Genomic DNA, 21155 nt, shown 5'->3' with positions numbered 1-21155 from the left:
CTCTGATAGAGCTCCAGAGTTTATTTAACTAGGCAAGTCAGTTAAGAACAAATTCTTACTTACAATGACGGCCTACTCCAGCCAAATCCGGACAACGCTGGGCCGCTCTGGAGTTCCTCTGTAGACATTGCAGAACCTTCCAGAAGGACAACAATCATACCCAAGAACTCAAGGTTGTAATCGCTGCCAAAGGTGCTTCAACAAAGTACTAAAGAGTCTGAATACTTATGTAAATGTAATATTTCTGTTTTTGCACAAATTAAAAATAAAAAAAATACTGTTTTTGCTTTAGAATAAGGCTGTAATGTAACAAATTTTGTAAAAATTCAAGGTGTCTGAATACTTTCTGAATGCACTGTATAATGTACACCAGTGCTTGAATATCTATTAAGAAATTATTTTCAAGAAATTGATATGAAGTAATGTGAAATATGAAGGAATCATTTAAGATGACATTTTTTACTGTCGACCGTATGAATGTGTTATGTTTTTTACAAAAGTGTTAATGCACGACTTATTTTTTAAGTCTTTATTTCTCTTTGTTCAGTCTGTGAACTCACAGAAACACACACACTGACCTAGGGCCAGCCTTCCCTACTGATGTCCTAACCCTTAACAACACACAAGTTAAACTGGTCCAGGATCAGATTTGGTGTTCAGGACCGGGAGTGAGCAGACAAATGATCTACTCACATCCATTACTAAAGACATGTCTAATCAAACACAGATACAGTACACTCATAGGGACAGACATACAGACATAGCTAGCTTCACACAGATGCTCTCTTTAGGACAGCCATACAAAGACAGACACACCGATACAAAGGTTCAACAGACACAGCTACTCGCACAAAGACACTAAGGAAAGTCATCACGTACACACACACACACAACACACAGCAATCACAGTAGAGACAATCAATGTCCAAGAAATACACACAGGAGAGTAATTCAGACACAGATGCACATTCACACGCATACTGTCTATTTTGGAATTTGAAGTATTTCTGTACATATTGACTTCAGTATGCTGACCGGTCACTAGTGATAATGTTCCCTCTCCGGACCATCTTTGACATGATCCATGACCTACACACAGCTCTTTAAGGCTGACGCGGTAACCTAGACCAGGGTTTCCCCAAACTTGGTCCCAAACTCACCATCAAGCTTTGATTATTTGAACCAGCTGTGTGGTGCTAGGGGACAAAAACAAAACTTGCACCCAGGGTGGGCCCCGGGACAGAGTGGCTGGAGTGGACTCTAGCTTCCTCTAACTAGCACACACAGACATCCTACACCCTCTGTATTCTGTGTGAACTTACAGACAGTGGCCATATTTGCATGCATGGCTATATGATGAAAAATAATAAAACATTTAGTCTCACTGACATACTGTAGAGACATCAGCCCTTCAGTTGGGCAGCTCCTCTAGGCTCACCATGACAGCGGATTCTGCCTCAAGTCGCTGGTCCTAATCTGGCAGTGTGTGAATCCAATCAGGCGAACACAAATGGCACCTAAACGTTGTGTATGGGTTCTTTTTTTGACTTGTCACCAACCAGTGTCACGTGAGGCAAGGTGTCCATGACAACAGTGTAACCATGAAAACAGTGCAACCACATAATGGTTGGGAACATTCAAGTGAGAGTATGTCCTTTTCAGCAGGAATTATGAAAGAAAAATAAATAAAATAAAATAATTTTGAGTAACTTGAGCACAGGTTTTTGTTGTGGATTTCACTCTAGATTTATGTACAACGGTGATTGGTTAAATTCAAAAGTTAAGAGATCTGATTTTGAGAACTAACAGATCTAAAAGCCTCCAATCAAAGCGTACCGTAGTAAAAATGACATAGGTGACCTTTGGCCTTTATGCAAACACTATTAGAACACATTAGTGGTAGAAACATTGCCTTTCTATCGAAGGCAACCATTTCAGAGACCTTATCTTCGGAGAATTAGCTAACTTTTAAATTGACACACGAAAGGAATATAAACTCACAGTTTGACTAAACATAAAATTAAGACACACTGACAGAGTGGACTAAGCCTGGCTGAAACAGTAGTGAGCTCTCCATCTCTCCTCTTTCATGTAGACATTCAACTTTGTTATTTCAGTGATAAGACTGGTATGGCACTATGCTAGCACTCTCTGGCCACGCATGTATATGTAAACACACACATACTGTACATACAGACTCCTGTGTAGACACACTCACATGCCAAGTGAACTAACTTGAAGGCAGTGTGTTTTTTACAGACTCAGACCCAGGGTTACATCCCCCTCTCTCTGTCCATGGGGGATGTAGTTTATGGTTACGGCCCTGTCAATCACAGTCCTCACTCCGCCCCTTCAGCTCTGCCCCGCTGGCTTCTGAGAGCTGCTCTGAGGCACCTGATAGGCTAGATCCTCAGTGGGCGTGGCCTGTCCTGTACTCTTGGGCGTGTCGTACATTGACCTACCCGATTGCCCACTGTCTGTCCGTGCGAGTAGGGAGGCGGGGCTACGGCCCATGAAGCTGGAGACTGTGGGTGGCTGGCTCAGCAAGGAGCTCCCTGATAGGTGGCTTGCAATGTCAATCACGATGGGCGTGGCGTACTCTGCACCGGAGGCGGGCAGGGGTTCAGCGTAGGCGTGGTAGATGTCTGTTGCCATAGGAGCGCCGTAGAGGTCAGGGTCAGTGTAGCAGTGGTCAGAACCTTCCTCTGGCTTGAAGGTTGACCTCTGACCTAGTGATGTCACCACACCGCTCACCAGGGGCTGGGCATATTCTAATGGAAGAGATGAAGAGGGTGTGTTACAAATACAAAAACTCAGTTTGGTGTGTGTGTGTGTGTGTGTGTGTGTATACCTGCGGGTTTGGCCTGTAGTCTGGGGGCGTTCCCTCTTCCTCTGAGCCGGCCCACTGCACTGCTTCTGTAGCGGACTGACTCCTCCCCCTCCGCCATCTTGGACGGCAGGAACTGCTTCATACTCTTCCACCAGTCTGGACAGAGACACACACACATTAAACACACACACACAGACACACAGACACACACACACACAGACACACAGACACACACACACACACACACACACACACACACACACAGAGTGTTGTGTTTACCTGTACGGTCCCAGTGAGGTAAATCATAAACCCCTTCTGAACTCTTCTTCCTGAGGAGAGAACAGAGGAGAAAATCAAAGAGTGTGATACTCTGCCCTGATGCTAGGACAGCAGAGTCCCTGCCCATCTTCTGAAAACATCAAAACGTCTTCAAAGACTATCTTAAATAAGACAACTGTCACCCCCCCAAAAAAAATTGTGCACTTTCCTACACGCACTGACTTTGCTGATAAGTCCTTACTCTGGAAAAATGTACTTCTTACAGCTGTGATATGTAGTTGTCTCACCTAGCTATCTTAAGATGAATGCACTAACTGACGTCGCTCTAGATAAGAGTGTCTGCTAAATGACTCAAATGTACTTTGTTCGGAGCTACTGAGTGCATGGGTATTCAGTTGTTACTAGTTAATCATCACCTGTTTCTCCAGTGCCAGGCACAGACCATGGTCAAGATGAGGGCAGTCAGAACCATGACCAACACTGGCACCAACACTGCTGCCAATGCCACATCTATGACCACAACACAACCAGTGTGAACCAATCACGATCATCAACACAACTAGATACTGTAACTATTTTCCTTCTGTTCCCTTCCTCCCTCACCGTTGCTGGTGCGTGGGGGCATGGTTGTGTTTCTGATTTCAGGGGTGTGGGTGGTCAAGCCGTACAGTGAGGGGGTGTCTGCGGCCAGTGGGGGAGTAGGAGGACGAGGGGGGTGGTTTATCCGTGGCCTAGCTGTCCAATGGGAGAATTGGCAGAACAGTTATAATCCCTCTATGCCAAAAGAAAACCTTTGACTGCCCACAAGAAAATCTCATTTACTAAAGGGCTAAAAAAAATCAAAACACCTGACTTGCATCTGATTGGCTGGTTTGGTTACCTTGATGGAACTGGCATCCGAGCAGTTCAAACTTAAGGGCAATTCGCTGGTGCCACTGGGTGGGGCTCATCCTCACATATCGTGCCTCGATTGGTGGGATGAAGTTATTGCGCACTTCCTGGAGATAGTTGGTGTTTCCCTGGAAACTCTGTCAGGAAAGAGAAACAGTCTTCAGTACACACGGACATTGAAGCTACAGTATGTTTCCAAATGATATCTCATGTTATCTTGCCTTTGCCTACTGTATTGTTAATATTATATATGGTCTGTAACAAATGTCTGATTGCTACCTTCTTGGGGCAGGTTTCCCTTGTAAAATAGATTTTTAACCTTAGTGAGATCATCTCCTGTATAAATATAGGATAAAAAGCCCTGATTACAGATCCTGACTAACACAGCCATTCAATCAATCTCCATCCATCTTTAATGAGATGCTGTCCTGAGTGACCACAGGACTTAATAACCACAGTCAGCTCCCATGTTTCCTGCTATAAACAACCGCAATCAATCACTGTTGCCATAGAAACAAACAACTCACAAACCCCCCTGCTCTTGTCTAAAGTGGCTTCCTCTCTCCTTAAAGGGAAAATTCACTCAAAACTATCTTTTGGTATTTCTTTCATTAGTCCACTGTTGATACATTCCCAAAATGTTTTGCATGTCAGCAGTCAAGTTTTCAAGATATTGGACTTTCAAGAAGCAAAGTGTCACCTGCCACATCCGCATGAGGATGCAAAATGCCAAAAATATCATTTTTGAGTGGAGTTTCCCTTGAATGTTATTGATGAGAGCAGTGTTTAGTTCACCTTGTCCTGGGTAGCATCTGCCTCCCGATAGGTGCTCCAGTACTGTCCGTCATTGCTATAGAGGACCCGATAGGCTGACACGTAGAACTGATACTCCAGGAGGGCGGAGCCTGTAGTGGTGATGCCTGTGATCCTCTTCTCCTTCTTCAGGTCCACCTGTAGCCACTGCTGCTGGTCGCTGTGAGCTGACACCCAGGGAAGCCCCACCCTTTTAAGGCGGGCCCCAGATGGGCCCCACTCGCTGGGCTGGCCAATCACGTCACTCCATTCCCACACAGAGGAAGCAGAAAGCTGGGAGTCCCTAACAACGCCCGACTCTAGACCCAGTGTCCCATAGCAACCTGAAAGAGAGCAACAGAGAGCGAGAGAGAGAGAGCAACAGAGAGCGAGAGAGAGAGAGCAACAGAGAGCGAGAGAGAGAGAGAGCAACAGAGAGCGAGAGAGAGAGAGCGAGAGAGAGAGAGCAACAGAGCGAGAGCAACAGAGAGCGAGAGAGCAACAGAGCGAGCGAGAGAGAGCAACAGAGAGCGAGCGAGAGAGAGCAACAGAGAGCGAGCGAGAGAGAGCAACAGAGAGCGAGCGAGAGAGAGCAACAGAGAGCGAGCGAGAGAGAGCAACAGAGAGCGAGCGAGAGAGAGCAACAGAGAGCGAGCGAGAGAGGGCGCAAGAGAGAGCGCGAGAGAGAGCGAGAAACTGAGTGTATTTTAAGTGGGAGGACACATGGCTGTCTTGGCGATTGTGGTAGTGATTGTGGTGGCAGGTATAGTTGAAACGGTTACAGAAGCATGTGTGGCTGTGGTATCATGGTCTGTTTTTGTATTGTAGCTTAACTCACCACTGGTCTTGAAAGTGAAGAGGCTGTTGGACAAGGGACCACTGGAGAAAGATAGACATAATGATGGCGAGAGATGGAAAGGGAAGAGAACGCAGATGTATTCTCCCAGACAGACTGAGTACTTACACAGTGGAGGAGACGTTGTTAGCCAGCGAGCCATCATAGTGAGGGATGCCCTTACTGTTGACCACACTGATCTGACCGCCCACAGAGTTAGACACTACACCTGCATGGATGGCTGCTAGACACACTGGAGATGACTAGAGGAGGGAGGGAGAATGAGATATTCATTATGATCTATCCAAGTGTTTAGAAATGTGAATTTTTATGTATGAACATCTTCATCAAATGACTTCTATGTCAATTGAATCCTCACTGCTGTAAGAAAAGGGTTCAAACACTGGAGGGAGAGAGAGGGATGATGAGAGGGGGAGATAAGAGCGTGACAACAAGAGAGGAGAGAGAGATGGAGAGAGAGCGGTCAGTCGGTGGTTAGGATTGTTCCACTGTCAACTGAAAAGCCATATATCCCAGTGAGTGACAGTAATGACTTGTATAAGGTTTTACAGTGAGATAGATCACAAAGAACAGCTCTCAGTTCCCAGACCTCAGCTCCACAGGTAACAGGAGATGAGTCGGCACGATGATGTCACTTCCTGGCAGGGGGAACCCTGAGTGGCATGACATTTATTTTTTAATTTTTTAAACTGGCCTGTTTTAATAGCTATCCATCTAAAAAAGGCAGGATTTGTAGACGTAGATTTTGATTGGAATGGCGGTGCCAGGTGGTAAATTACCTTTTAATGGTATCAGACAAAGGCTCTGCATCTGTCCTCATGCTCCTAGACCTTAGCGCTGCTTCTGACACCACATTCTTTTGGAGAGATTGGAAACCCTAATTGGTCTACACTAGAGGTCGACCGATTATGATTTTTCAACGCCGATACCGATTATTGGAGGACCAAAAAAAGCAGATACCGATTCAAAATCGGTCGATTTTTAGATATTTGTAATAATGACAATACTGAATGAACAATGAATGAACCTCTTGGTGATGTCATTTGGAAACACAATGTCAACTTTCACTGCTATGCGGACGACACACAGCTGTACATTTCGATGAAACATGGTGAAGCTCCAAAATTGCCTACCCTGGAAGCCTGTGTTTCAGACATAAGGAAGAGGATGGTGGCAATTTTTTTAACTTTTAAACTCAGAAAAAACAGAGATGCTAGTTCTATGTCCCAAGATGTCTATGTCCCATCTGCTGTTGGGTCTGACAATCTCGATGGTTGCATAGTCGTCTCAAATAAAACTGTGTAGGACCTCTGCGTTACTCTGGACCCTGACATATCAAGACTATTTCAAGGACAGCTTTTTTCCATTTTTGTAATGCAAAAATCTGAAACTTTTTGACGAAAAATTATGCAGCTTTCAAGGTTTTACTGCTAACCTACAAAGCATTACATGGGCTTGCTCCTACCTATGTCTCCGATTTGGTCCTGCCGTACATACCTACACAAGACGCAGGCCTCCTTATTGTCCCTAGAATTTTTAAGCAAACAGCTAGAGGCAGGGATTTCTCCTATAGAGCTAAGTTTTTATGGAATGGTCTGTTGATCTATGTGAGAGACGCAGACTCGGTCTCGACCTTTAAGTCTTTACTGAAGACTCATCTCTTCAGTAGGTCCTATGATTGAGTATAGTCTGGCCCAGGGGTGCGAAGCTGAGCGGCAAGGCACTGGGGAGAAGAACCGCCCTTGCTGTCTCTGCCTGGCCGGCTCCCCTCTCTCCACTGGGATTCTCTGCATCTGATCCTATTACGGGGGCTGAGTCACTGGCTTACTAGTGCTCTTCCATGCCGTCCATAGGAAGGGTGCGTCACTTGAGTGGGTTGAGTCACTTACGTGATCTTCCTGTCCGGTTTTGCGCCCCCTTGGGTTTGTGTGGTGGAGATCTTTGTGGGCTATACTCAGCTTTGCCTCAGGGTAGTAAGTTGGTGGTCTGTTGATATCCTTCTAGTGGTGTGAAAGCTGTGCTTTGGCAAAGTGGGTGGGGTTATTTCCTGCCTGGTTGGCACTGTCCAGGGGAATCGTCGGACGGGGTCACAGTCACCGCCGACCCACCCGTCTTAATCTCCAGTATCTATGCTACAATAGTTAATATGCCGGGGGGCTAGAGTCAGTATGTTATATCTGGTGTAATTCTCCCGTCTTATCTGGTGTCCTGAATTTAAGTATGCTTCCTCTACTTCTCTCCCTCCCCTCCCGGAGGACCTGAGCCCTAGGACCATGCCTCAGGACTACCTGGCCTGATGACTCCTGGATGTCCCCAGTCCGCCTGGTCGAGCTGCTGCTCCAGTTTCAACTGTTCTGCCTGCGGCTATGGAACCCTGACCTGTTCACCGGATGTGCTACCTGTCCCAGACCTGCTGTTTTCCACACTCTCTCTACCGCACCTGCTGTCTCTAACTCTGAATGCTCAGCTATGATTTACTTCTGAGTTACTGACCTGTTGAACTCTCCACAACCACTGCTGGTCATCTATGAACATTTGAACATCTTGAAGAACAATCTGGCCTTACTTACTTTACTCTTATAATCTCCACCCGGCACATTCAGAAGAGGACTGGTCACCCCTCAGAGTCTGGTTCCTCTCTAGGTTTCCTCTCTTGCTTCTATATATCTGCTTCTATATCTGCACTGCTTGGGGTTTGAGGCTGGGTTTCTGTACAGCACTTTGTGACATCAGTTGATGTAAAAAGGGCTTCATAAAAATGTTTTATTTGACTTTGATATACATCCTTCCTTAATTCCTTCCCTCCTTCCGTGAGTTAATATATTAAGATCACTGAAAAGGTTGGATTGTTTAAACATTTCCCTCTCTCTTCTTCAAGCATTCCCTTAGCTTTCAAGTAACTAACTCAGTCATTTGCTGATGTCATAAAATTGATCTATTCATTCATATATTGTCAAAACACATACACACGCGTCTAAACACACATTTAGTGAGACCACAGTTCCCAGCAGTGGGCAGCTGCGTGAGTGAAGTGGGATGGTTTTCCTGGTAAGGCCCCACATGGGGTTTCACAGCTGACAGGACAGTGGGTAACACCAACGGCACCGTGTTGTGACACACACACACACTTTGCAATCATAGACACGTTCTACACATTCACACACACGCACAGACTTTAACCACATAGTCGAGGTACCCACAGGCACTGAACACCCTTACAGCTCTACAACATCCCAGTAACACACCACATCCGAAACAGCCCCCCACCAAACCACTAACACAAACACACTGCACTGCTCCAAACCACCACCTCAGAGCACTGACCGCTTTCACACACACACTCACATAATGCACTCACACAAACTCTCTCACTCGTTACAACACCTCACACACCAATCCAAAAGGTATGGGAGAAGGTACGGGAGAACCGGTAGAGCAAGAGAGAGAAACAAATTCTTACTGAAAAAGTTGACAGAGTGTGCGAGTAAAGTAGAGGTTCAGAGATGGGTGGGGTGCACTGACCCCCCTGTGACTTAAGGTGTGGTCCAATGAGCAGCAGATGGCAACGCTCCACAGAAACCAAAGTCAGACTGCCTCGGGTTGTAACCCCGTACAGCTCTGTTTGGCTGAACATGGAGAACCCGGAATCCTGTTCTGTTATGCAATCTGCAACACCGCTTACACAACAGAAACATACACACATACCACACCACCAGGTACAAACGTACGCCTGTACACATCACATAGGCACGCTCACGTGCACACGCACGCACTGCACACACCAGTCCGCTCAGCACTCTCCTCCAGATGGACTGGATTAGAAGAAGCTTTTCCGTCGGCCAAACAATTAGCTCACCACCCCCAAACCTCCGTCTCCTCCCCTATGACTCAGAGACACCCCCTGACACACATACATACACACAAACACTCTTGCCCTCCACTGTGCCTCGGAGCGCCAAGTCTAGGACCAAAAGGCTCCTTAACAGCTTCCGCCCCCAAGCCATAAGACTGAACAATTAATAATTAATCAAATGGTCACCCGGACTATTTACATTGACACCCCCCCACACATTTGTTTTTACACTGCTGCCACTCGCTGTTTATTATCTATGCATGGTCACTTTATCCCTACCTACATGTACAAATGACCTCGACTAACCTGTACCCCCGGACACTGACTCTGTACTCTCGACACTGACTCTCGATAACACCCACAACCCCAAATCTAGCCCTCCCACCCCCATGGCCCCCCGACCCACCCAGGCATGAGGTCATCATCCGCAGACTCACTCAGCCCCCATGACCTCAGACACAGCCGGGGTATTGTGAGGTCATCAGCCTGGGATGTGCATACGCTGAGAGAGGCTCTGTTTACAAAGAACTTTGTGAGAGAGGGGGGGGTTAGGACAGACAAGGTCCAGCAGGGGAAAGAGAGAGTGAATGAGATAGGAAAAGAGAGATTGGAAGAGAGAGAGAGAGAGAGAAAAAAAGAGATATAGAATGACAGAGAGGGGAACATAGCCATGAAGTGAGTCATGACTGTGTGTGGCCAGTTAGTTCCTGTGGGGTAGTGGCAGTGGGTACTGCTGAGTGATGAGCAGGACAGAGACAGACTGAGTTGGTGGAGGGGGGTATTGGGCAGTGTGAATAACCTGGGAACTGTGTGCCCTCCACAACGACTAACACTGACACACACATACCACACGTTTACACACACACAAAGATGCACACACCCACACACGTGCACAGTTCCCACCCAGTCTGTCTCTGTTTCATTGACTTGCTCATCACTCAGTACCACTCATGCACATCCACAAACACACACCATTCCCTGAGCACTGCGCATATACTCACGTCTCTGTAGCCGTGGGGTACGGTCCCAGCGACCTCCCCAACAGAGGTCATACATCCAGCAGGACAGTATCTTGTGAACTCTGCCTCAGTGAAGTTGATTCCTTTGTCGAGACAGGTGATCAGATCTAAAAACAGGGATGCAAACTGGTGAAGGTCCAAAACATGCAAAGAAATCTGTGTAAACTGCAAGAAAAAGTGCCTATTTTCAGAGAATGTGATACCAGGCCAAGTATCACAAAACCAGGCAGTATCGTGGCACCACACGGTTTGCCCCAAAAAGTTAGGCACCCAACAGAATTTAAGGAACGCCAGAAAAATACATAGATTTTTTTTATTCATATTTAGCTCAGAATTACATTGATTAGGTATATGCATCCTACCATTGAAGCATATTTTTCAACAGGCTATCTTAGTGGTTCCCAACTTTTTTGAAGGGTCGCACACCTTGATGGGATAACAAATTCTGTGGCACACCAAAAATGTCCCTCTTAATATATTCAGTGGTAATGACCTCCATCTCATCTGATCCATACTGCAAATCATCCATTTTCTGTGACAAAGACATATATAGATTAAGTGCGTTTTCTTACATCCCCATATGATCTGGATCCTGGAGTGTTTGGCACCCAGATCCTCCCTATAAAGCATGTGTGAAACGCAAACCAACCCTGGCTGAAACTAATCCTGGACCTGAGTTGGTAGCTTTCCAAGATCCTGGACAAGAGTAAATCAAAATCAAATTGTATTGGTCACATACACATGGTTAGCAGATGTTAATGCGAGTGTATCAAAATGCTTGCGCTTCTTGTTCCGACAGTGCAGTAATATCTAACAAGTAATCTAACAATTCCACAACAACTACCTTATACACACAAATGTAAAAGGGATGGAATAAGAATATGTACATATAAATATATGATGAGCGTTGACCGAGCGGCATTGGCAAGATACAATAGATGGTATAAAATACAGTATATACATATGAGATGAGTAATGTAAGATATGTAAACACAATCCAAGATGATGTAGCAGTCAGACGTCTTTGTCTTGTCTCGTCCCATGTATTTATATATTTTTCTTTGCATTCTTTTTAATATTTTTCCTAATCCTCAACTTCAAAATACTCTCCTGCCTCACCCAATGTGGTGTGGATCTGTTTTTTTTCTAAAGTACTTATATTTACCTCCGAACTGGAATACCTCAAATGAAGCTAGCTAGCTATCTAGCTATCAGTCAGCTAACCCCTGCTAGTGGTCATCAGCTAACCTTTAGCTCAGAAAGCTCTCGCCAGTTCGTACAACGCGTTCCAAACCAGAGCATACCGGACCTATTTTTCTCTCCATATCCCTGGATTCCTACCGCAAACTCTGAACCTTTTCATCTGGATCATCACAGCTAGCTAACCGCAATCCGGGTTGACTACTCCTGGCTAACGTTTCCGTCCCAGAGCTAGCACCAACTAGCCTGGAGCAAGCCAATGCTAGACCCATCTCCCGGCTAGGGCTCCTGGGCTACTCCTGAAGCCCATTCCTCGGCTACAATATCCGGACTCCTTCTACTGCCGGTACGGGGCATGGAACCCCCCGATACTTCACGACTGGAATACCGCCATAATCTACCCGAGGATCCCAACTGGCCCCTCAGGCGCGACGTCCCCTGAAGGCCCATTCTGCTAACCGCTGCCTGCTAGCTATCTATAGCATATTGGACTTAGCTGATCCATCGGCCAGTTTCTTGGACCACTATACCCATTTTGACAATTGGACTTGGACCCCTCTGCTACTTGGAACCCTACTAATTCAACGACTGGTCTATCAACGTCACCACACGAGGAGGCAAAAACAGACGTTTCCCCGTCGCAACGTCCATCTAAGGCCCTTATGCTAGCCTCGGCCTGCTAACTGCTAGCCCTGTCCTGCTAACTGCCTGAATCGCCGTGTCCCCAGCCAGCCCAACCACCCACTGGACCCATACGATCACTTGGCTATGCATGCCTCGCCCTAATATCAATATGCCGTCCATTACTGTCTTGGTTAGTGATTACTGTCTTATTTCACTGTAGAGCCTCTAGCCCTGCTCAATATGCCTTAACCAACCATGTTCTTCCACCTCCCACATATGCGATCACATCACCTGGTTTAAACATCTCTAGAGACTCTCACTCTCATCATTACTCAATGCCTAGGTTTACCTCCAATGTACTCTCTTCCTACCATACCTTTGTCTGTACATTATGCCTTGAATCTATGCTATCGTGCCCAGAAACCGGCTCCCTTTACTCTCTGTTCCGAACGTGCTAGGCGGCCAGTTCTTATAGCCTTTAGCCGTACCCTTCTCCTACTTCTCCTCTGGTGATGTAGAGGTTAATCCTGGACCTGCAGTGGCTAGCTCCACTCCTACTCCCCAGGTGCTCTCATTTGTTGACTTCTGTAACCATAAAAGCCTTGGTTTCATGCATGTTAACATTAGAAGCCTACTCCATAAGTTTGCTTTATTCACTGCTTTAGCACATTCTGCCAACCCAAATGTCTTAGCCGTGTCTGAATCCTGGCTTAGGAAAACCATCAAAAACCCTGAAATGTCCATCCCTAACTATAACATTTTCAGCCAAGATAGAACTGCCAAGGAGGGCGGTGTTGCAATCTACTGCAGAGATAGCCTGCAGAGTTCTATCTTACTATCCAGGTCTGTACCAAAACAATTCGAGCTTCTACTTCTAAAAATTCCCCATTCCAGAAACAAGTCTCTCACCGTTGCCGCTTGCTATAGACCACCCTTCGCCCCCAGCTGTACCCTGGACACCATATGTGAATTGAGGGGGAGACACTCTAGACACAAACTGCTACAGACCTATATCTATTCTACCCTGCCTTTCTAAGGTCTTTGAAAGCCAAGTTAAACAGATTGCCGACCATTTCAAATCTCACCATACCTTCTCCGCTATGCAATCTGGTTTTAGAGCTGGTCATGGATGCACCTCAGCTACGCTCAAGGTCCTAAACGATATCATAACCGCCATCGATAAGAGACAATACTATTCAGCTGTATTCATCGACCTGGCCAAGGCTTTCGACTCTGTCAATCACAACATTCTTATTTGCAGACTCAACAGCCTTGGTTTCTCAAATGATTGCATCGCTTGGTTCACAAATTACTTCTCCGATAGAGTTCAGTATGTCAAATCGGAGGGCCTATTGTCCAGACCTCTGGCAGTCTCTATGGGGGTGCCACAGGGTTCAATTCTAGGGCCGACTCTCTTCTCTGTATACATTAATGATGTCGCTCTCGCTGCTCCTGATCCACCTCTACGCAGACGACACCATTCTGTATACCTCTGGCCCTTCGTTGGACTCTGTGTTAACTAACCTCCAGATGAGCTTCAATGCCATACAATTGTCCTTCCGTGGCCTCCAACTGCAAGTAAAACTAAATGCATGCTCTTCAACCGATCGCTGCCCGCACCTGCCCTCTCATCCAGCATCACTACTCTGGACATATGTGGACAACTACAAATACCTAGGTGTCTGGTTAGACTGTAAACTCTCCTTCCAGACTCACATTAAACATCTACAATCCAAAATTAAATCTAGAATCAGCCTCCTATTTCACAACAAAGCATCCTTCACTCATGCTGCCAAACATACCCTCGTAAAACTGACCATCCTACCGATCCTCGACTTCGGCGATGTCATTTACAAAATAGCCTCCAACACTCTACTCAACAAATTGGATGCAGTCTATCACAGTGCCATCCATTTTGTCACCAAAGCCCCATATACTACCCACCACTGCGACCTGTATGCTCTCGTTGGCTGGCCCTCGCTTCATACTCGTCGCCAAACCCACTGACTCCAGGTTATCTACAAGTCGCTGCTAGGTAAAGCCCCGCCTTATTTTAGCTCACTGGTCACCATAGCAGCACCCACCCGTAGCACACGCTCCAGCAGGTATATCTCACTGGTCACCCCCAAGGCCAATTCTTCCTTTGGCCGCCTCTCCTTCCAGTTCTCTGCTGCCAATGACTGGAACGAACTGCAAAAATCTCTGAAGCTGGAGACTCTTACCTCCTCACTAGCTTTAAGCACCAGCTGTCAGAGCAGCTCACAGATCACTGCACCTGTACATAGCTCATCTGTAAATAGCCTATCCAATCTACCTCAGCCCCATACGGTATTTATTTATTTATTTGTCTTGCTCCTTTGCACCCCAGTATCTAAACTTGCACATTCATCCTCTGCACATCCTACCATTCCAGTGTTTAATTGCTATATTGTAATTACTTTGCCACCATGGCCTATGTATTGCCTTACCTCGGTTATCCTACCTCATTTGCACATGCTGTGTATAGATTTTCCTACTGTATTATGGATTGTTTGTTTATTCCATGTGTAACTCTGTGTTGTTGTATGTGTCAAACTGCTTTGCTATATCTTGGCCAGGTCGCAGTTGCAAATGAGAACTTGTTCTCAACTAGCCTACCTGGTTAAATAAAGGTGAAATAAAAAAATAAAAGTGTCATTATTTAAAGTGACTAGTGTTCCAATTATTAAAGTGGCCAATGATTTGAGACTGTATGTAGACAGCAGCCTCTCTGTGTTAGTGATGGCTGTTTAACAGTCTGATGGCCTTGAGATAGAAGCTGTTTTTCAGTCTCTCGGTCCAAGCTTTGATGCACCTGTACTGACCTCGACCTCTGGATGGAGCGGGGTGAACAGGCAGTGGCTTGGGTGGTTGTTGTCCTTGATTATCTTTTTGGCCTTACTGTGACATCGGGTGCTGTAGGTGTCCTGGAGGGCAGGTAGTTTGTCCCCGGTGATGCGTTGTGCAGACCGCACCACCCTCTGGAGAGCCTTGCGGTTGAAGGCGGTGCAGTTGCCGTACCAGGCAGTGATACAGCCCGACAGGATGCTCTCAATTGTGCATCTGTAAATGTTTGTGAGGGTTTTAGGTGACAAGCCAAATTTCATCAGCCTCCTGAGGTTGAAGAGGCACTGTTGCGCCTTCTTCACCACACTGTCTGTGTGGGTGGACCATTTCAGTTTGTCCGTGATGTGTACATCGAGGAACTTAAAACTTTCCACCATTTCCACTACTGTCCCGTTGATGTGGATAGGGGGATGCTCCCTCTGCTGTTTCCTGAAGTCCATGATCATCTCCTTTGTTTTGTTGACGCTGAGTGAGAGGTTGTTTTCCTGACACCACACTCCGAGTGCCCTCACCTCCTCCCTGTAGGCTGTCTCGTCGCTGTTGGTAATCAAACCCACTACTGCTGTGTCGTCTGCAACATTGATGATTGAGTTAGAGGCATGCATGGCCACGCAGTCATGGGTGAACAGGGAGTACAGGAGGGTCTGAGCACGCACCCTTGTGGGGCCCCAGTGTTGAGGATCAGCGAAGTGGAGAAGTTGTTTCCTACCTTCACCACCTGGGGGCGGCCCGTCAGGAAGTCCAGGACCCAGTTGCACAGGGTGGGGTTGAGACCCAGGGCAAGCTAAGTGATGAGCTTGGAGAGTACTGCATTCTTACATAGGTATTCCTCTTGTCCAGATGGGACAAGCGGCATAGGCAAGAGTACCAGGTATTGTGAAGCTACAGCGCAAGTCGTGTGGAACTTTTTTCCCCGTTGTAAACAAGCTAGCTCACTAACGTAATGGAGAATATGTGTCTTGCTTATCGTACCCTGAAACTGTTATTTGCAGTTCTTGTGAAAGCAAAATGTATTCTGTAGAATTCTCACAAATGCTATTTTGAAAAACAAAAGTGACGCGTTTGTGTCCCTGTACAAAGGCAAACACAGACAGATCACATTAACTCAGCTCTCGCTGTCTGTATTCCACCCTGTCTAGGTACACATGCACATGGACACAAGCAGAACAGACACGCACAGACGGACCGACACACACACACACACACACACACAGTGTGCTATAACAGGCGACATGGTCATTTTGAAAAAGAAAAACACTGTGGGGATGCCCACAAGGTTAGAAATCCCCATCCAGTCACTGAAGATGATAACGCTCTCCAACATATGAATGTGTAATAACATATCCATCTGTCTTTCACCCCATCTCTTTCTCTCTCTTCAGTAATTTGATTTCCTTCTTTCAGAATAAAAGCTTTGTTGTATCTCCCTCTCTCTCATCACTCTCCCTTCTGCAACCATTGTCTCTCCACCCCCCTGCATCCCCCTTTAGTTTCCTCCATCTTCCTTTCCCATCTATCTCTCCTTCTCATCCATCTCTTCTCTCCCCACAGTACTCCAGGGAGACTGCCGATGTAGACAGACTCCTGACACAACAGAAGTGTGACGACACACTGGATCTGCAGTGCACAGCGCTAATGGCTCTCAGCACACACACACACACACAGTCTGTGCCACTCTAGTCTGCAGAGATGTACAGCTCTTTGGAGTGGTGTGTGACGAAGCCCAGCCACACAGGAACAGGTTGGGCTTCATCTAAGGGTTCTGGATACGTACACACTGTTCCCGACACTCTCACTGCAACAGCACACCTCATTAAGGCCGGGATTCAATCCGATCACGCTTATAGACAATGCAGATTTTAAAGGCGCTTAGAGACGGGCTGCAGTAAACGACAATTTAACCGTGAGAAAACCCACCTACCTCGCCAGAACAGCGGCCCCAGTTGTTGTCGGCAGGTAGCCTAGTGGTTAGAGCATTGGGCCAGTAACCAGAAGGTTGCTGGATCGAATCCCAAAGCTGACAAGGTAAAAATCTGTCATTCTGTCCGAGCAAGGCAGTTAACCCACTGTGCCCCGGGCGCTGAAGACGTGGATGTTGATTAAGTCAGCCCTCCGCACTTCTCTGATTCAGAGGCATCTCAAGCACTGAGCCATCAGCACGGGACCGAGCAGCTTACAAAACTGCTGGCATTTTGCCGCTCACCGCCCTACTCCCATTGAAGTCTATGCGACCTTCGCCGCTTCCTGCGGCCCGTCAGTAAACGCCTTAAAGGCAATGTTACCCCGTTCGCAGGAGATCGTATTCAAGGTAAACGATGCAGATGTCTCCTCAATTGGAAATGACCTTTAAATGTGAAGCGCACTATATACAGTTGTTTCAGATTGAATCTTGGCCTGAACCTCCGTGTCCTTCCATCTGCCCTGGACCAAAACGCTCCTTCTACTTCCTTCTCTACTCACATCCCATCTCACCTTTTCTTATACCCTCTCTCTATTTCTCTCTCACACACACACATTCACATAAAGACACACAAAACACATCCACACATGCAAGCTCACATGTACACATGCATGATGAACACACACAGAGCTGCAGTATGTCTAGATATAGAACTCCAGTATTCACACACACAAACACACACACAGTTATGTGGAGATAAATGCCAGCTGTAATAGGCATTCTCCATGTCTGTCATGTTACAGCAGATCACATCTCCCTGTAACAGAATTCACTCCATACATCTCACACACACTGACAGAGAGAGCAGCATGAGATACCACTTACAGACAACAGACAGTCTCATACATTTAAAATAGATATTTATCCAGTAAGGAAAAGGAGCAAAAGGGAGAGAGTAGATGAGGAATGGGAAAAAAAGAGGGAGCAGAGAAGCATTTATAATAGGACTCACATGAGACCCTGCAACTCCCAATCGTGCAAACACACACTGCTACCTAGGCAACTCCCTCAGCTATGGGGGCACAATGTTACTGTAAAACAATCTATTGTAATCTCAACTAAGAGTTAACACAGCGGTCTATGATGGGTGACATTGTCATATCTGAGGATTGGGACACCAGCAGCTAGGATGCACAGCTAGGATGCAGTTCAGACCCCAACCCCTGACCCCTTGTACCTGTGTGTTCTGTGGTGGAGTAGGACAGAGAGAAGCCCCGCCCACTGCGGTGAGTTCCACTCATGAACTGGATGGTGACCCGGTTCCCAGCGGACTGGATGAGCTCAGGAACCTTCAGACCCAGACCACAGAACTTCACTGGGGGTCGGGAGGAGAGGGGTAAGTTTCTTAATCTTGCACTCTGATGTAGTGGTTATTATCTACATTCAGATAGTGGTACAGACATTTATTCTATTGATGTGTTTGTCACATAGTGACATACTGTCATATAGTGATTTATATTGATTGATGATATATATTTCATACACCCCTCTCCTTTCCCCTAGGAGATAGAGCCATTCCCTATCCCCTCCACCTTCACATCTCCATCCCTCTCTCACCTATCTGGGTCCTCTGGGGTCCTACACCCTCGTAGATTCTGAGGTAGTTGACCTGACAGTTGTTGTCCTCTATGTCCAGGTCAGCGAAGCGGAAGTGTAGCCTCCGGCCCTGCGGCACACTGATCTCCCACTCACACACCGTGTGGTTGGGGTAAGTCCCGGGATAACCCAGAGAGGACAAGGTCCCACTGCTGGGGCCCAACACACTGGGGCCACAGCCATCACCTGTACACACACACCGAGTGACTTAGTGGAGACATACATGTACTGTTCCTACCCACACATAATGGGTAGATGTATATGCACATAAGGGTTGTTACACAACTACACATTATGGATAAATCTAGAGTTGGAAATATCAGTGGGATAGACAGTAGACGTTCAGACTTTGACACACCATTAGTTTGGACAGGAGAGGGTGAGTGTAAGGATTTTACCATCACTGTTTAGTTTTCAGGATTCCAAAGGAGTTCTAGTGAACAAATCCATTGCAGCTGATTTAAGTCAATCATGACGTGGTTTTTGGCTTGACCTTTGACCCTGTCCTATACTGTACTAGGCCCAGTCAGAGGCCTCATTCGAAAACAAGACCAAGTAGATGTCCGTCCTTTAATCCATTTAAAGTCAAGCTAGGTGGAGTCCACCCCATATTGCTACACTTTACAGATGTGATTAAACTGAGAGGTAAAGACTAGAGCTATTGTGGAATAGGCTAGGGCTAGTTTTCGGACCAGAGATAACAGTGGACAGTTATGCGTCATGGGCTGAGTGGACCCGCGGCTGGGCTGGTGTCATGTAACGTAACTGACATATTATTCAGATGAACTTGACAAAAACGGGACTCCCATCAAACACGCCACTTCGATACATGTGTTTTCGTAGCAGGTTAGGATAATATTTTCGCTAACCCTAAACCTTCTTCCAAACATCGACCTAATTATCCTACCTGCTATGTTAATTATCATAACCTTCTGCGTAAATTCTCATAACCTGCTACCCCCCAAAAAATCGTAGTTGTATCGAAGTGGCGTGTTTTTTGTGGATCTAAACACAGCGACCTCCCCACCCCTCCTGACCTAGAGAGAAGCAGCTTTCGGATTAGTTTACACCAACCAAATGCCGTACTCTGCCACCAATGTTTCCAAAAGCTCAAAAAAACGTCCCAAACGTCCAAGTGACAATTGGAGAGGTGATATAAGTTTCTGAACCAAGGTTGTGGGGTTAAATAGACTGTTATTTAACTCGTTACTAGCCTACCCGTACCGCCACGAGACGTTGAGGCTGTTTACCTCTCTACCACCTCAACCCTTCCCCCCTCGGTTAGAATTTGACCAAATGGTGTATTCTCTTTAATCAGCTGAAATCCTGCCCACAAATGACTATTGTTTATTTTGCACTGTCTGTCCTTTATATCTAGGCTAAACACTTAAATAACCAATTCCAATGACTACCAAACTGCTCGGAGAAGAGAGCAACTTTTGCAGTCTGTGATTCTGGCTACATATTTGGGATAGGGGAGAGAACGAAGCAGTCGAGCCATGTAAGGTAGGCTATCTAGCGATCGTCTCTTTTCAACCTTGCTGAGGCGCAGCAGCATAATCTCTGCCGCTGGCTATCCGGAATGCAACAGACACACTTCATACTAACACTGCGTCAAAGCGAATGTGGTACTGTCTATATGTATCTATTGTACACTTGTATTACACATGGTTACATTAAGTGGCACCGACCGACACCAACCTTTCTGCGCTCGACTGCTTCTGGCGGTGAGGAGGATGATGAGAGTCCACAGGAAGAAAAGCCCGGCCTCTGTCGGTCCCCTGCCCACCATTACCGCTCTGCCCATAGCAGCCTGCAGTCCGAATGCATACTGCTCGCTTTCACACCGGTGAACTCAGAGTTTAGTCTGTACGGGCAGTTTAAAACGCTGCTCCGCAAAACCTCCGTCCTCAGTCAAAACCGCTACTTCTTCTTTCTGCGCTCGGAAACGTCCGACGCTCTCTCTCTGAAAGCACAGCGCGGGTCGCGGTCAGATTCGTTTTCACAGCTGAATCTGAAGGAACATTACCCAAACTGCTGTAGAACGACTTCCTCCACTTCAGCTCCTCCCACACTGCAATATGATTCAATAGGAATCCGAAATCCACCAAGTGGTATGACGGAAGATATTAAGAAATATTAAGCATCCTGCAACGACTTCCCCGTTGAACGTGATAGGGATGAACCAGATAATCAGCATTCACTGTTGGACAATTGTCATAGGTCTACAACCTATTGCCCATACAGCCATATACCATACCTGCCCAATGCCATGGCCTATGACCCAACCACAGTGTCAGTGTCAGTACTTAGTTGTTGTGTACAGATATAAGGCTTACTTTTTCTCTCCAATAACACTGAGTGGCCTAGTTATTGACTGTCTGTTGTAA

The 21155-nt window shown here is 46.5% G+C and overlaps 2 protein-coding genes across 2 annotated transcripts in view; one reads left to right on the top strand and one right to left on the bottom strand.

Annotated features, from left to right (window-relative positions):
• Positions 1 to 517: 517 nt before the first annotated feature.
• Positions 518 to 20801, bottom strand: LOC120064177 (discoidin, CUB and LCCL domain-containing protein 2-like). Its single transcript, XM_039014564.1, has 13 exons — positions 20467 to 20801; positions 18727 to 18951; positions 18347 to 18484; positions 10503 to 10627; positions 5757 to 5890; positions 5631 to 5671; positions 4796 to 5136; positions 3990 to 4137; positions 3713 to 3844; positions 3526 to 3619; positions 3110 to 3159; positions 2852 to 2986; positions 518 to 2771 (listed from the first exon to the last, which is right to left on the bottom strand). The coding sequence occupies exons 1-13, from the start codon at positions 20570 to 20572 to the stop codon at positions 2353 to 2355; spliced, it is 2088 nt and encodes a 695-aa protein (XP_038870492.1). The 5' UTR covers positions 20573 to 20801; the 3' UTR covers positions 518 to 2352.
• LOC120064175 (collagen alpha-1(VIII) chain-like) overlaps positions 20105 to 21155 on the top strand; it is a 78183-nt gene continuing 77132 nt past the window's right edge. Inside the window, exon 1 of the mRNA XM_039014563.1 lies at positions 20105 to 20271. The gene's annotated coding sequence lies outside the window, so the exon portion shown is untranslated. The remainder of the gene's footprint in view (positions 20272 to 21155) is intronic.

Source organism: Salvelinus namaycush, chromosome 19 (assembly GCF_016432855.1).
Source record: "Salvelinus namaycush isolate Seneca chromosome 19, SaNama_1.0, whole genome shotgun sequence".
Classification (NCBI taxonomy): Eukaryota; Metazoa; Chordata; class Actinopteri; order Salmoniformes; family Salmonidae; genus Salvelinus; species Salvelinus namaycush.
This window is presented reverse-complemented; position numbering and strand designations above follow the sequence as displayed.